At 32.5% G+C, this 17,094-nt stretch overlaps 2 protein-coding genes across 2 annotated transcripts; one reads left to right on the top strand and one right to left on the bottom strand.

Moving 5' to 3' along the window:
• The first annotated feature begins 557 nt into the window (after positions 1–557).
• On the top strand, positions 558–13,998 carry LOC136812460 (ribonuclease H2 subunit A-like). Its single transcript, XM_067068961.1, has 9 exons — positions 558–606; positions 8,949–9,102; positions 9,363–9,434; positions 10,463–10,589; positions 10,820–10,907; positions 12,242–12,379; positions 12,564–12,645; positions 12,802–12,925; positions 13,426–13,998. The coding sequence occupies exons 2-9, from the start codon at positions 8,976–8,978 to the stop codon at positions 13,571–13,573; spliced, it is 906 nt and encodes a 301-aa protein (XP_066925062.1). The 5' UTR covers positions 558–606; positions 8,949–8,975; the 3' UTR covers positions 13,574–13,998.
• Positions 13,999–14,888: 890 nt separating this feature from the next.
• LOC136812459 (dynein axonemal light chain 4-like) lies at positions 14,889–16,546 on the bottom strand. Its single transcript, XM_067068960.1, has 3 exons — positions 16,337–16,546; positions 15,862–15,945; positions 14,889–15,418 (listed from the first exon to the last, which is right to left on the bottom strand). The coding sequence occupies exons 1-3, from the start codon at positions 16,412–16,414 to the stop codon at positions 15,254–15,256; spliced, it is 327 nt and encodes a 108-aa protein (XP_066925061.1). The 5' UTR covers positions 16,415–16,546; the 3' UTR covers positions 14,889–15,253.
• Between the last annotated feature and the right edge of the window lie 548 nt (positions 16,547–17,094).

Genomic DNA, 17,094 nt, shown 5'->3' with positions numbered 1-17,094 from the left:
GATGTTATTTTGATATCGGTACCAGCAAACTTTTCCTGTGCTTGTTCGAGTTGGTCGGCCTCAGGCCGTTAAAAAAAAGGAAAGTCGTTTGTCGACGGCCCCTAATAGCTAAGATAAAGATATAAAAAATTGTCAAGTTAGACAGAGCAGCAGTTAATTACTGGTAACTCATCACTCTTGCTTCAATCACTACTAAGAAAAAAGGTAAAGAGTTTTGTCATGTCTCTAGCTAATATGTCCTTAACACGAGTACAACCTACAACCTGTCTTTGAAAACAGAAAAAAAATAGTATGTGCCCTGACAGATGTCTTGATGCTTTCCTCGCCTCCTCTTTTCACTCCACCAGTTTTCGCGATTTCCCTTGTCTAGGTTGTGGTCCAAATATATTTCAATTTATGTCTTCAGGCTATTCGAGGCTACATAACCTTATGGAGATAATCATTATTATTAAGTTGAACCTGTTTTTACCTCCATGATAAACTTTTTCATACGCATAAAGACATTAGAAAGTGAAAGGGGAATTTTATTTGCGCGGGAAAGTTTTTTTTCACCATTCCTTGTTTGTCTGACATCTCCTACCTTCTTTGTGAAGTGAAGTTCTGAAGGTATTTTATTTATTTATTTTCAACTGACATAGGCTTATTTTACTCTTAGTGTCTCTTTTTGCACCTCCAAATAATCTGGCTGTGCCAAAACACTTAATTGTGCTGGCGGCCTTAAAACTTTTTTCTTTGTGTTAGCTTTATTTATTAGCCCGATTAGCTAATCGATAGGTCCAAAATGCATAAAACATAATGTATATTGCATAATACATAATGCATAATAAGGGGGAGGGAGGCTATAATAAGGAGAATTTGAAAGATAATACTTTCAACAAAACAAATATACCATTTTCTACCAGAAAATAAAGGGTAGAAAGCTGTAAATTTAAATTTTGGATGATGAAAAAAATCCATGATCTAACATTCTGATAAATAACGAGATTGCTCACGGGAATTTCTAACCTACTTTCAACATTAACAAATATACCATTTTCTACCAGAAAATAAAGGGTAGAAAGCTGTAAATTTAAATTTTGGATGATGAAAAAAATCCATGATCCAACATTCTGATAAATAAACGAGATTGCTCACAGGAATTTCTAACCTGCGCGAGCAAACCCGCACCTGTCAATCATTTTTTAGACCTGTCAATCATTTTTTAGCTCCATATTCAGTTAGTTTCGCTTTTATTTTCACTTGTGGTTCTGAAAAAAGTGTTTGCAAGCAGTTACATCAATATGCCAAAAACATTTTGTTCAACCACCTTCACTTCAAGATAGGCCACCATAGAATGAACTTCCTTTTATAGGATGAACCATATTCATGTGGCTTTCAGCCTTGCACTCCATCGCAGAGGCTAATCAATTTTAATGACTTGTTTTACTAATGACCAAGTTAAAATTTTTTAATTTTTTTATATTTGAGTATTAAAAAGGCATGCATTCAAATAATAAAGGTTTAAAATTTTTCTCTGGGCTAGTTAGTAAAATATCTCAAATAGGCTCTGTGATGGAGTGCAAGGCTGAAAGCCACATGAATATGGTTAATCCTATAAAAGGAAGTTCATTCTATGGTGGCCTATCTTGAAGTGAAGGTGGTTGAACAAAATGTTTTTGGCATATTGATGGAACTGGCAAGATAATAAAAAAAGACGAAAGTTGTTTTTTTTGCATTTATTTTAGTTGAAAGTTTTGGAATACTGGATTTTCAAGAGAAGGGCAAGTTCTTGACTCTTGACAGCTTGACTCTCCACCCACCCACTAACCAACCTGATCCATTTTGAAATACTGTATATACTTGAGTCAAACTGCACTGAGGTGACACTAAGAAAATTTTTGTTTCTTAAAATTATAAAGAGAATTTTTTTTGAAATATCAATAAAAGAGCTCATAATACCAGAAAAAGTTTGGTCAAAATGCTGACAAAATAACACAAACTTCAACGCACCGTATAGGATTCGAACTCTCAAAATTGACATTCTTATTCTTGCCAGTTCACCGCTTTATCCACTCGGCCACTAGAGATGATGATTTGAAGAAAACAATAATTAATAATACCATAATTTTATTTGCCTTGACCTGCATAATTTTATTTACCCTGTCAAGGTATTAACTTCTTAAACAAATGATTTTAGATCATTTAAAACATGGGGGAGCCGATCACTCATCGAGATTTTTAGGGCTCTTTAGTTGAAGAGTGACTTTTCTTGACTTATTCAATTCTGTAAGGGGACTGCAGCAAAAGGGCTGTAAACCCTACTAGTGCCTATGAAATAAGAATTTCCATCTGGGGGGTTAGGACACTCTCCAATCTCCTTAAAGTCTCAAAAGACTGAAAAGAGAAGCTTTTTCTTGCATACAGTACCCATATACAGCAGACAGAATTCACAGAGCATACATAGTTTGCACCCCCCCCCCTTTTTAATAGGGGGGGATGCCAACTTTCTGGAGGGCCTTTGTAGGGGGGGTACCGAGATCTGCCGAAAAAACTAGGGGGGATGGGAATGTAGGGGGGGATCAAATAAAAAAGGGGGGGACCTGAAGAACTTTCAACAGAACACACACATTTTAGATTAGATTTTAAAATGATCAAGATTAATGAAAAACGCTAGTTATATTCTGTCATTGTTGGCTTGTGACTATAATACTTCATACTCTTTCTTGTTGATAATTTTGCTGGTAGGTGGGAAAGCGAGTTTCCTTCGAAACGGATTTTCTGTTAAAAAAAAGGGGGGGAAGATTTCATTACAAAAGGGGGGGATGGGTATATAGGGGGGGATGAAAAATTCCCGTGAGTAATCTCGTTATTTATCAAAAAGTCACTGGAAATGCTTGTCGCCATTTTGATTTGCATAGTTGTATTTTACAGAACATAGTATAGTGTAGAAAAACACGAAAATATCTCCTCCGTATATTACTTTTCTAACTCGAAAACGTAAATTTTATAGCAAGATCTTTATTCTGGGTTTTCTCAGAGATCTTCTCGAACAATTGCTAATAAATTTCAACGGGTTTTCCCTCTTACAAAGCATCAACCATGTGAATACTTTTTGTTAGATAAGCCAATATCCAGCCAATATAAATATTAAAGAGCTTCATGCGAAAGCTAGATCAAAGAAAATCGACTTCGAATCTTTTTACATTCGAATGTTTATGTGTTTACCTTTTTTGAGAAGGAAGAAAGGGAAACCTAGGCTTTTAGGCCTTACTCTTGGTCTATAGGCACTGTTATGGGCGACCACTAGTGACCCCCACTGGGAATTCGCTTTTGATTAAACATAATAGAAATTATAAACAAAAAGATTTTATCAATAGAGATTTCAAATAAAAGAATGTTTATAAAGCACAGCTGATTGGCTTAGGTTTCGAAACTCTCTATTGCTTCATTAAAACCTCAGTCCGCATGCGATTTATCCAGAGAATTTCAATATTCAAAACAAGAGCAGTGCTCATATCCCGAAGAGTAGGAGTTTTACGCTCGGAGGAAGATATGACGTAGCCTAAGGGAAACCTTTCTGATCTGTTGCATCTTCTTATTATTTATGCTGACGGAAAACCCTTTGTTGTTATGATTCGAATGTATTCTCTTTCGTTCGAATTCGAAACTTAGTAAATATCATGTCTGGGGAAATCCCTACTACTGTAATGTCTACTAAGAAACTCTTCTAAAGAGGTTTTCGCGGTTTTAGCCTCTACAAAGGAGAGTTTTTGGTTTTTGGTGTTTGTGTGATTGCTGTATTTGTGTTTCTGCTTGGCTTTTTAAACTTTATGTCTATTGGTTTGTTGGTTCTTTTTCGCATAAAATTCTTATTTCTTGACAGAATGTTTGATTGGTTTGATTTATATATTTAAAAAAATTCAAAAAAATGGAAAAAACGTATCATTATAAAAATATTAGTCCCTTTTTATGTTTCATCTTTATTTTATTTAGTATTTTCAACACTTGCTCTCCTTGAGGTCAAATCTCTGATCTTCACCATATATACATACCAATCACTTTGCTCAAGCCAGGAAAAAAATAAACCACCCTCCCTTTGTATAAGATTCCCATTTCCGCACTAAGATTCTTGTCACTTTTCTGGAGTCTTTCCGCTACTTTTCCGGGGATAACTGGACTGGCATGAAATTGGAAAGGGTTTGTTTCTAAAGGTACCGAAAATCTTGGGTTCCTTTGTATAAGATTCCAATTTCCGCACTAAGATTCTTGTCACTTTTCTGGAGTCTTTCCGCTATTTTTCTGGGGATAACTGGACTGGCATGAAATTGGAAAGGGTTTGTTTCTAAAGGTATCGAAAATCTTGGGTTTACTTTAATCAAGAAACTGTCTAACTGGTTTCCGGAGCTTACCTTAAGGGAAATTATTTTGGCAGGAACTAATTTTGGCGGGCAGAAAAAATCCTAAAAGAAATTAATTTTGGTGGGAACTTATTTTGTCGAATGGCGAAATTTTTTAAATTTTGACAGGAACTAATTTTGGCGAATGACAGCGTAAATGTGTTCTATTTTGCCTTATTTTGATGAATTTCAGGGTTCATTTAGTAAAAAATAAATAAAAAATTTTGGTGGGAACTTATTTTGGCAAGTGAGCAAAATATTTAATTTTGGCGGGAACTAATTTTGGCGAATTTCGTCTAAATTCGGCAAATCGGCTAAAATTAGTTCCCGTCAAAATTAGTTCCCTTAAGGTATTTTATTTTTCAACAAACTGAAGTCCTGGTCTTTTTGCGGAATGTGCGTTTGAGCGCGCGCAGCGCGCTCAAACGCGCGTTCCGCATCCTTTGGCAAGATCTGCGTACGCGGGACGTAAATTTGTATATGTTCAAAAAAATGTCCCCAAAACTGCTACCTCCAAAATGAAAAATATCAACTTTGCTCTGAATTGAAGAATGGTACCTGTTTAGCTAGCGAAAAGAAGCATTTACCTCGTAAATTTTATTGACAATTAAATTTAGTAAAACTTTGCTTCTGATTTTGTCGTTTTTTGTTTTTAATATGCATTCTTTTGAAAAAAGTAAAAGTGGTACTAAAATTATATCGAGTTTGACTATCCAATCAAGTGCGAGATGTCTGTTTTTGTGTCGTTGCTGCTACTTTCACTTTTGCACACTTGCGAAAAATAAACAAAGATGGCGATTTTTGTCAAGCTGTCAAGGCAGAGGATCCTGCTGATTTTTTAAGCTGGAAGGCATCTTTTGCTTGTAAAATGACGTTGCTGCTGTTCACACTTATTGGAAATTTTAAACGAGTATCATTCTTGAGGTTTTTTAACCACTTCCTCTGGGAGAGGTGAGAGCTGTCCTATCCTCCACTTGCTGATGGTGGTGGCTGTCATGCGTCAACTGCTGAAATTTTGTGAAATGGTGTGATGATGGTTGTTTACTTTGTGGCATTCAAACTTCATGGCACATTTTTGTGATAATTGATTGGAGTAACCATTACTATTACATCAATTAATCTCATGGAAAACTATTTTTATTGCTTGATCAAACCAAATATCTGCAACAGCCAAGTCAGATTTATAAAACAACATTCGGATTTCGAAATATTTTAACTTTTTAGACCCTATGATTTTATTGGAATTATGTCATGGTTAAACTTAACATTCAGCGGGTATTGTTGCCAAACAATGATTTTTTTTGTCACATTGTCAGCCAATACTGTTCGACTATTCAAGTAGTAACACTTTTACGAAAAAGATCATACGCCATATCGAATATTGAGTGATTGTGGTCAGTAACATTCCTTGAGGCTGATTGAGGAGGTACGCTGCTGTGAAGAACAGACAAAATATTTGCAGGAGTTGCTTAATTATTCATCATGGCATTAGAAAGACTTTGTTGTGGTTTGAAACGCTTATTATGTACGTATTAATGCAACACAAGAAGGGGGTCAATTTGTGATCATGTTTTGTGACATGTGATGTTCAATGACATTTATAACTTTTACATATACTAAGGCAGCAATCACTAATACACTTCCATTTTATTTGAATCTTTTTCAGTCAGTAGTAGAAAATTTCAAATTCTCTGGTGCTGGTGATCATTATTCAGCTCAAACACTTTAAATAACTCCCAAATAAAATAAGCACTTTTGAAGCATTTAACTCAAAACTCTTGAGCGTGTTTTTGGTGAATTGAAATGAAGATGTTTGTGATCGCCGCCTTAGAATATACTTTAAGTGGATAAATTTTGGCGTGGAATTAATTTGGCAATTGGCCAAAATACAATTTTTTGACGGGGGGGATTTAGCTAATTTGACGATAGATAGATCAATTTCATAAAATTGCCAGAATCCGCCAAGTTAAGTTCCTGCCAAAATTTCTTTTTTATGCCATCCGCCAAATTAAATTCCCGCCAAATTAAACTTTTTGAAAATATGATCTCTTTTAAGGTGTTTTTGCATTTTTTTTGCTGTTTTTACGCCATTTTAAGGATAAAATTTTCAGCAAACGCCAAATTAAATTCCCGCCAAATTTAGTTTTTTCATCCATCCGCCAAATTAAATTCCATCTAAAAAACTTTTCGGGCATCCACCAAATTAAATTCCTGCCAAAATTTCTTCCTTTAAGGTATGTGAATTTTTGCATTCCGTGAGTTTCTTAGTCTAAACTGTAATACCCCTATGTTATTACGTCCATGTTACAATGCTATACTCTTTAGAGTTTTAATTTTTTATTTTTGTTATTTACTTTTGTGGAAAGTTGTATTGAACAGATATTCTTGTACTTTTAATCAGGGAAATTTATTTAAAGCTACAAGTATTACAAAATCGAGCACAAATGACTTTTTGTTTTCTAATTTTCCAACATCCTCTTTTTTGGCATTATTGTTATGACTCGCTAATATATTCTAGGTGAAATGTAAGGTCTTATTAGTTTGTTCTTTAAATTCTGCATATTAATAATGGAGTCGATTTCTTGTACATTTTGAGATTTCTTCGCTTTGCGAAAACAGAACGCTCGTTCCGCAACCCCTTTTATGTTGATTTCATTTTTTGCTTGTTACTTTGAACCCATAACAGATTACACACTTTTCCTGTATCCTGCCTTTCAACGCCAGAGGCAGTCTTGTTGGAGCGTAGTACCGTGAAGTTGGGTAACTTGCACCAGTGGAGGGAAACTTGCATAGCCATCAAATGACTGACCAATCAAAGCAGCAAAATTTCAAAACAAATGAACTATACGCAGCTCTGCTCGCAGCTCTACTCTACCATTTTTGTTTTGAATTAACTTTGTATTTTAATGTCCAGCCAAGTCATTCATTTAAGGGCTATGCATGTTAGCCTCCGCTGATGCAAATTACCTGATCTCACAGTATTCTGCCATGAGGTCGTGGGCATAATGGCAACAGAGTCGAGCTACAGACTTTATTCTGGATAGACAAATATCTGGTACAATAAATCCTAACTAAGTCCAGGAACTGTCAAAATGGCTATTGCGTGCCGCAATAAAGTTTTTGCAAGTGAGGGAAGTTATGAGGATTATCATCGGACTAATCGATCTTTTTAATGACCAAACCAATCAAACTTCTATTGCTTCAAAAATTGTGAGTGTTCAATTAGATTCGATTAATTTTTTTACTCAAACTTTAAGTGTTCGATGGAGTTCATTTAGTTCAATTGTTGGATTGGTTCCACAAGTTCAATTATTTTGGACTGAGCTACTCTTCTTCATAAACCTAAAAATATTTTGGTTGACTCCCACAAATCTCTGAAAACGAGGGCTGGGTTACAAGGCCTCCTGCTGCAAAACCCTTGACATAGTCTTGCAAAATTCTGTAATCAAAACCTTCCAGATGTTGAAAATTTTCCAGACCTTTTAAATTTTTTTTGGTCGTAAAAATCGGATTTTCTTATTTGGGGAAATAATTTCCTTATGTCATTTTTAGCGGTTAGGGAAAAAGCATTTCTCGCAATTGGATTTGGTATTTTTTTTTCACTTATTTTTTTTTTGCATAGTGATATAGAATTGTAATATCTAATTTCTGATGGAGCCCGATTTATGAAAAAATAATTTTTTGGGCAAATTTGGGCCAAAAAGTGCCTAACATGGGTATTTTTGGACTTCGGGAAAAATCACCTTTTATCATCAATTGGGAAATCACGCTAAAATATTTATTCACCCCAGTATCATACGAATTTAAACTCTACTTCACAGGTTGATATTAATTTGAGCTGTGATACTCACGGTAATCTATTCAAGCTGCTCACTACACTTTTTTACTCTCTTGCTATTTGTCCTATTTTTATCTGATTCTCATCATCATGTAGGTCCATTCAGCATGTTGCTTGTTTTAATAAAGACGCCCTAATCTTTTTACAATTTTCGAAGAAAATTTGTGTTAAATTGAAATACTATGTAAAACACTTTGTAATGACTGATTTGTGTTAATTATTGACCTTTCATAACAAAAAGCAAAATAATGATAAAATTAATAATAACAAAATAAATTGTCACGTGCATTTTTCCTGGGTTAAATACTTGAGTAGTTATAAGTGTTGTAAGGTATCTAATTTTTCTTGGAAAATACAAGAAACTATTTTAGGAAATTTCCTTAAAAATACAGGAAAATATTTCAATATGATGAAAATTTAATATACAAGAAAATATTTTGTTCATTTTCCTTTGAAAATACGAGAAAATGCATTTATACCTTTATAATATCTCAAAAATGACAGCGAGTGAAGTGAGTTTTTTTTAATGATGAAGAGCTGTCTTGGGCGACGGGACGGCTAGTTAGGTAGATTATGAGATAAAGAATATATTTTATAAGATCTTTAATCTCTTTTTACTTCACGTTCAATTTTTTCAGAATGAATAATTTTAGATTTTCTTTTGTTTTTGGTTGTTAGAATTATCAGCTGGATATTGGTTATGGACTATAGATCACTATATTTTTACATTTCAGTGATTTTTAGCCAAGATTGTTTTAGAAATGGACATCACAGAATATTTGGAGGAAAATGTAGAAACTCGTATTTTTCAATCACCTATCCCAGAAAGTTGTAAAAACAGTCCTTGCTGTCTAGGGATAGATGAAGCTGGAAGAGGACCTGTTTTAGGTAAGAAAGTTTTTAATACACTTTTTAATACTGGCAGACATTGAAGATAAGGAAAGTAGAGTGATCTTGCTTTTACAGTTAAACAATTTAAAATGTATAATAATAATATCATTGTTATTTATACAAATAAACGAAATATAATTTGATTTTGATTATTGTATGATATGATGTTATAGGCCCAATTAAGATCTAATGAGCTTAGATAAAGAAAAGTATGAAAAGTTTTCAAAGTTCCTTTCAAAATAATCTTTTGTCTTTAGGTCCGATGGTTTATGGCATTTGTTACTGTCCAATATCTTTTATGGAAGAATTGAAAGAACTAGGATTCGCGGGTTGGTATTTCAAATTTTAATGAAAAATGCTCAGTTTGATACAATTCTTTCAATGTTAAAAACTATATATGATAAACTGTACCGAGTGCGCCACAAAAAAGTTTCTCTCTTTAAAAAGTTTTTTTGTCGAAATCTGAAAATTTTAAAAGAACCATACCTATTCCGTTTGTGAGAAGAAAGATAAACTCAAATTTTGATGGGTCATTATTTGAATTTGGTTAATTAGATGTTCTATAATATGCTCTATTGAATAAAAAAATAACTTTCTGAAAGTGGTCAAAAACGTTAAAAATCGACCTATCAAATTAAACAGAAGCATAATTACATGACGCATCATTATTTTCGTTTCAGCCATTAAAAATGATAATTAGCTGCCTAAATGACCTTTTATTTTATAAAGGAAGGTTGAATTTCAATAAAAAGAAGAAAATTCGTAGAAAAAGGCCAAAAAATCTGGTAAAATTCATAAAACTACATCAAATATGGGTTTCGAGGAACATCCATCATTACAAAGTCTTTATCCAGTCTAGAACCAAAAATATAAGGAAAATATGATTTCGGTATAATTAAATTAAGTGATTTTGATGAAGATTTTAAACCCTTTTGACCCATCAGTTTCAAAATTTATGTATTTAATTATTGAAAAATGCTTTTAATCACGTAAAGGCTATTGCGATTGCCAATTTTAAAATAAAAATTTGATAGATCGATTTTTAACGTTTTCGAGCACTTTCTGAAAGTAAATTTTTTGTTCAATTGAGCATAACTTTTGATCTAATGAATCGAATTTGATAAATGACCCATCAAAATTTAAGTTTATCTTACTTCTTTGCAATGAAATAGGAATGGTTCTTTTAAAATTTTTAGATTTTGAGAAAATTAGTTTCAAAGAGAGAAACTTTTTTATGGCGCACCCGGTAGAAATGTATCAACTTTTAGTTTTAGAGTTGGAACTAATCCCTTTTCATGAAATTTGAAAGAATTGTTAACTTTATGTTTTTAAAATTTACATTGTCTTACTTTGACAGACTCCAAAACATTGAAAAAAGAAGACAGAGATAAACTTTTATCAGTAATTGAGCAAAACATTGAAAACATTGGATGGGCTATCAAAATTATATCACCAACCTCACTGTCAAATGATATGCTGAGAAGGTATATTTTAGAACCTTTCTATAACATGCATTGCTTAGTTACTGTGAAATTCATGAGACTTTTCTGCTTTTCTAGGAGATATTTTGAGATGATTATGTATGATATTTACATTTTTGTTGAGTGTGACCAAGGCGTAAACACTTGCTGGTCAAAATAAAATTAATGCTTCCTTTTTAGTATCAGCCTAACATAGAAACACTAAATCTTTATTTTTGATTTTGTACCTTCAGCACAAAAATCAGTTTGAATGAGATTTCACACAATGCAGCAATTGAATTGACCAAAGTTACAATTAAAGACGGAGCTGACATCAAGGAGGTATGGAGCGGAGACATTGTTTTTAAACATCCCCTTGGATTAAATCCCCTATGGTAAATGAGTCACATTGCTCTCTTTGTTCTCTATTTATTCAAGATAATTGGGATAATGATAAGATAGATATTTGTATAGTAAGAGTCCTTGACCCTTAATGATTTACTATTTGTCCTGTTCAGAGGCAATTTCCCAAAATATTTTTTTCATCCGTATTTTCAAAGGAAAATATTCTTTTGTATTTAGAAAAACTTTAGTTCCTGTATTTTTGAAGGAAAATGGGTTTTTATTATGATATACATGTTACAGCACTCTTTGGTCTATTCACTTATTCATGTAAAAGATCAGAGATGCAATTGAACATTTCATTGATGATTTTTTTAAAGTGATCCAGATTAATTTTACATTAGGCAATTTATATGTTGAATTCTCAAGGAAGTCAACATCAGTTTCTCATTTTTACCAAATGAAATATCAAATAATGAAAATAGCAAAAAATTGCTTTAGTTAGTTTTCTTGGTTTATATAAAAAATTGTCTGATGTGATTTTCTTGGAAAATGCAAGAATTAGCTTAAGGTTGTTTTCCTTGCCTACTACAGGTAATGAATGGTAAGGAAATATATTTATCTAATTTTCCTTGGAAAATACAAGAAATTGCTCAAGATAATTTTCCTTGGAAAATACAAGAAATTCCTTAAGATAATTTTCCTTGGAAAATACAAGAAATTGCTCAAGATGATTTTCCTTGGGAAATACAAGAAATTGCTCAAGATGATTTTCCTTGGGAAATACAAGAAATTATTTTAAGTAATTTTCCCTGGAAAATACAACAAATTTGTTTTAGTTTATTTCCCACAAAAATGTTAAGTTGGAAATTTTTCACTACATAATTTTCCTTGGAAAATACAGGAAAGTGTTTTAATTAATGCTTCATTCAATATACAAGAAAATATTTTTGTTCAGGCTGGACTTTGAAATGTTGGTTTGCTGTAACCCTACGTGGAAACATGTTGACCAAAAAAATTTACTATAATTATATTTACAATAACTATTGTTATGTAATGTTCAGGGTGGAAATTTTTGAAAGTGAGACTAATACAGCAGAATCAGGGCAAAAAAATTCGAAATTGATTGATCAGCGGATCCCCCCCGGGGAATTATTGTTAGGTAGTTATACTTAGGGGCTTATTAGGTGCCCAAAAGTAAAATTAAAAAATACATTTAATGTCTCAAAAATGACAGCAGTAAAGGAAGCTTGATTATCATCGTAAAGAAGAGTCTTTTCGGACGACGAGGGCTAGTTTTGATTATGAATATTTCTATTTCTTTATTTCAATAGATGTATGTTGACACAGTTGGCCCAGCTCAAAAATATCAGGACAAATTATCAGAAATTTTCAAATCAATAAATGTTACTGTGACACCAAAAGCTGATTCCAAGTTCCCAATTGTCAGTGCTGCTAGTATTTGTGCTAAGGTATGATCAGCCCCAAACCAAACTAAATGATTATAAGTCCACTTTTTTACATTTTCGACAAAGTTAAGATGATGCTAGTACTTGTATGATTAAGTTTAATATTTATATTTCTTTTCGAATTTAGTATTTTAGACAAAATTCTTGTGTACAAAAAATTTTATTGAACAAAATTTTTTTTTCAAAGGTTGCACGTGATCAATGTTTAGAAGGGTGGAAATTTGGTGAAGGGGAATTCCCTACTGAATATGGGTGTGGTTATACATCAGGTAAATATTTAAATCATAATAGCAGAAACTCTTTTATTAATGGCACTTGAATCAGATTTGCCCTCTTTAGAGCAAAAATTGATAATGGCTTCTTGTAATATGTATGAAAATTTTTTATGTTGGAAGGTATAAGTTCTTTGAATTTTCTCTTGATAGATTCACTGACACAAAAATGGTTGAAAGACGTCATCGATCCTGTATTTGGACATCCACAATTTGTGAGGTTTGGATGGTCAACCTGTAGCGAGATGTTAAAAAAACATGCCCGAGACGTTACGTGGTATGATAATTTAGTTTAAAGGAAGAAATTTTGGCAAAACGAATTTGGCAGATTTAGCAGCAATCCTGCAAATTAAGTTCTCACAAAAGTTTTTTTTTTCAGCCATCCATCAAATTTGAATTTGTTTATTCATTATCCCAGGGCTTTAAACAGGTTTTTTGCTTATTTGATAGTGTTTTTGGTCAAAAATAAAATTCATCCGCCAAATTAAATTCTTACCAAAATTTCTCCCTTTAAGGTAGTTGTATTCTTATCAATAGACTACCATATTTCAGTTTTACTTATTTCATAAGTTCAACAAATCTTATATAGTTGAAAGACCATTTTTTGTCATTATTGACAAATTTAAACCATCAGTATAGAAAGTGGCAAATACCCAGTGTTTGTTTTGAAAAGAGAACTTCATGATATGAATTTTTGCTATTAATATAGTATTTCACAAATTATTGTGTTCTTAGATTTAAACAATTAATCTAAAAAAATTATTTTCTCTCTCTTAGGGAGGATGATGACGATGAGGGAAAACCTAAAAAGAAGAAAAGTTCCTTTGCCATCACGTCATTCTACACTCAAGAGAAAAACAACCAAAAAGTTGACCACTGTCGATTCTTCAAAGAACGAAACCTTCAACAAGTCTCCTCTTTATGATAAGAAATTTTCAACTTTGCAGTCAATCATTTGAGTGAACTGTTCGATTATTTAACTGTATCGTACAGTTTTTACGCACACACTCAAGGTGAACAATAAGGAAATGTATTTCTTTTCGGACCATGAACCTTTACAACCATCACTGTGTACATGATATTAAAAGAAAGGAGTAATAAATGAATAAATGATTTACAAAATAATTTGACATTGTATTGGACATTTTGTTTCTCAACTTACTACTGCACATGGGATCATAGTCATTATAAAAAACTCGCTCTGGCAATGTATTGTTTTAGCTTTTTGTTTAATTTTCTTTTGTTACAAACAAAAGGCAAGTTGCGATTTGAATACTTTTTGATCACATTACCAAAATCTCCTCTTGGGATTGGTCTATTTTCTAATCACATGATCAAAAAGCTTGCAAAATAAATCTATTTTGGTACATAAGCTCTATCTTTTTACAATAAAAAGAGAAAAAAGCCTTCCACTGTTTTTATAATGACTATGATGGGATGATGCCAATAAAGAAAATACTGTTTTTATGGATATTAGTAAAATTAATTAACATAAACCTGACTTACCATATTGGTTGCAATCCAAATGCACCATTACAAATATCTGTGATATGGGTTTATTTCAAGATTGTTTTGTTTATTTATAACGCTGAAATATATAAAAATTGAAAGATTTTTATGCTATTATTTGTTGAGCATTATTTTTTTTCATTTCTTTATGTTAAAATAAATACTTCAATGAATCAATCAAATTGTCAATTATTCTCAAAAATAACAGATCAAATCACCTTCACAAAACTATTATGTTCTGACATTTGATTTATTTTGCATTGGCTTAGTAGAGTTGACTTAGAGTTGTCAATAAGATTCCTACTATTTTCTGTGGTAAACTCAGAATGCAAACGTGAGTCCCCTTAAGATATTTACGAGATACACTTTAAGTAAGGCAATGGGCAGTTCGAGAAAAAAAACATTCCCCCCCCCCTCCTGTGGATGACAGGGTTTTTTGGAATTTTTTTTCTTGGAAATTCTGAAAATTTTTGAAAAATGTCCCAGAAAATGCAGGATTTACCTAAATTAGTTGGTCATCCTGGGTCATCCGTATCGGAATATCCATAAAATTTGCTCTATTTTCTGGCTAAGTATTGGAAAATCTAAGATTTTTCCTCAAAAATTCTTGAATGTTACGGAAATCCTGAGGTTTTTCAAAAGTCAATTGTTACGTAAAATCATTCATGTTGTCCATAGGGGGTAACGGACTTTAACTGGAACTGTCCGGTGTTAAGAAATATGACTGTATATCAATTTAGAATTTTAATCATTTTTCATTCAAACATGTTTTTTTATGTACATTTAATAATTAGAGAAATCAAAAAATATAATAAATCTAAATTTACAAGTGAAAGTATAAATATTACTTTTATTGACTCTTATACCTTCTAGGCCACCGTCATCAACTTTCTGATGGTCAATATTAAGAGAGCTTCTATAGGATATGATCCATAATACATTATTTTCAAAAGATTCTTAGGACAAGATTTAAACCCAAAAAGTTTCTATCCATTTTGATTCTATTTTTACACAATGAATACAGATTTCAACACCCTAGATCCAAGTCAGTAATTGAAAAGATTTGAATATTTATCAAAAGTTTTAAAATTTCTTTCTAGGAGCATTTCCAAAGAGTGACAGCAATGGATCCACCAAAGTATAAATACAAGAGGTTTTTCACTTCGTGTGTAATATCGAATCCATATCCTTCACCTACCACACAATGCCAAGATGAACCAAACTTTTTGTCCAGACTCTCCTTAATCATTTTGGCTGCAGCCTAAACAAAAATTTTGAAATACCCTTTTGTTAAATGTGATGTTTTCCACTGAACCTGAGTAAAAACCCTATGAACATTTTCTTTTGTAAACCAAAAGCACTTTGCGGCAAATCTAAAAATAGTAACAAATCTGCACAAATTTATTCTTTGTACGACCTTCAATCCCAAAATCCTAAGCGTTGATTACTCTTGCACATTAATTAATTACAATATCAAAAGAAAGGTAATAAATTTCACAGTTTTTTCATAGGGATTGCAACTTGTAAAAATTTCAGCTAAAATTTAATTATGATGTACATGCTACGCAGAGCACTATTTATCTGAACTTCAAATAGGTTAAAACTTTTAATGTTTTTTAGCAGGAATTGAAAATTGGTCAGTCGCTTAAAATGAATGGAGAATTAGGTAATTTTGATGATTTTCAATTTCAAGAGAAAGATTACCTCGTTATTTGCTGCAAATTTTTCACAAGCTGTGACACACAACTCCATTGCTTCAACTCGCATCTCCTCACTCATATCCGAATACTAAAAGAGAAATCATTGTAGAACAATGCTTAAAATTTCTAACTAAATTAAGATATTATTACCAAAAACTTTTTGCATCAAAATCAATTACCAACAAGTAACAATTTTTACACTAATGCTTCTGTGAATTCAAATTGCTTTTTAACTAACTAGGTGTTTTAAGATTCAAATTCTAGAATCATCGAAACATTTCGTTTTAAAGTAACTACGACAAACGATAGACGTTAAAAAGGATACTGTAAAGAAATATAAAACCCGAAGCATAAATAATGTGGTTGGGGTTGTTTTAGAATGCTAAGCAAAATTAATTCTGGACAAACAGCTAATCATTACCCTTGTGCTGTGAATTCCTCTAGAATTAGTTCATGCTAAAACTAATTCCCTTACTCACCCTTATAAGAGGATAACTATGTAATCTTTTATAATCATAAGCATCTTGTTGGCCTGCATCTTCCTTGGCCTCTGTCATATTTTCATCAAGTTAAGTTATTCAGTATTGAAACAAAATTGTTATAGTCGCTGATTGAATCCAATACAAAATAATTATATTATTTTCATGCTGAAAAAGACTAAACAAAAAACAACCCATTAGTACACCAATGCTTGGACCCTTTTTCTCAATCTGGGTCAACCCACGCTTTGTCAGGGGAATTGGATAGTCAGTCAAAGGTATGAAAGGATTCTCATTGAAAACATCTGTAGTTGCAGAAATGGGCCTTAGAATCTCCTGTGACTCAAATGGAAATAGAAACAATGGGTGAGGTGCCTTTGATTACACATATTCTTTCCCTCATTTCAAAGGCTATTGCACGAACCAACCAACATGGCTGTGTTTTAATTGGTTTTCAAATTTATGTCAAACATCGAAATAAATAAAAAATATGTGTCCAAACAAAAGATACAAAAATGATGCTGGAAACTAAAGTAGGCTTTTTTCAGCGGATAAAGTAGGTCATTCAAGTTTTTTTAGTTCTGAAAAGAGATATTTAGTACCTAAAAGCAGAGATACATGCAGTTAGTGAAAGTACTTCGATTTGTGAAGCGTCTTTACGTCACAAAAGAATATAGCAAAAGAACAAAGGAATTACCCATAGCCACCGTTTTGCAACCATGGGGGGTCGCGATTTTATGGAAATGGGAATCCTCATA

This window comes from Clytia hemisphaerica, unplaced genomic scaffold, assembly GCF_902728285.1.
Source record: "Clytia hemisphaerica strain Z4C2 unplaced genomic scaffold, Clytia hemisphaerica genome assembly, whole genome shotgun sequence".
Taxonomy (NCBI): Eukaryota; Metazoa; Cnidaria; class Hydrozoa; order Leptothecata; family Clytiidae; genus Clytia; species Clytia hemisphaerica.
Note: the sequence above shows the minus strand (reverse complement) of the source record. Positions and strands in the feature narration are given on the sequence as shown.

Bases quoted from the DNA above. Each gene is read 5' to 3' on its own strand.
- LOC136812459 (XM_067068960.1), bottom strand. From the start codon at position 16,414: ATGACAGAGGCCAAGGAAGATGCAGGCCAACAAGATGCTTATGATTAT. The intron at 15,946-16,336 runs GTGAGTAAGGGA...TTTCTCTTTTAG, and splicing joins ATAGTTATCCTCTTATAAGG to TATTCGGATATGAGTGAGGA. The intron at 15,419-15,861 runs GTAATCTTTCTC...ATTTTTGTTTAG, and splicing joins AATTTGCAGCAAATAACGAG to GCTGCAGCCAAAATGATTAA.
- LOC136812460 (XM_067068961.1), top strand. From the start codon at position 8,976: ATGGACATCACAGAATATTTGGAGGAAAATGTAGAAACTCGTATTTTT. The intron at 9,103-9,362 runs GTAAGAAAGTTT...TTTTGTCTTTAG, and splicing joins TGGAAGAGGACCTGTTTTAG to GTCCGATGGTTTATGGCATT. The intron at 12,380-12,563 runs GTATGATCAGCC...TTTTTTTCAAAG, and splicing joins CTGCTAGTATTTGTGCTAAG to GTTGCACGTGATCAATGTTT.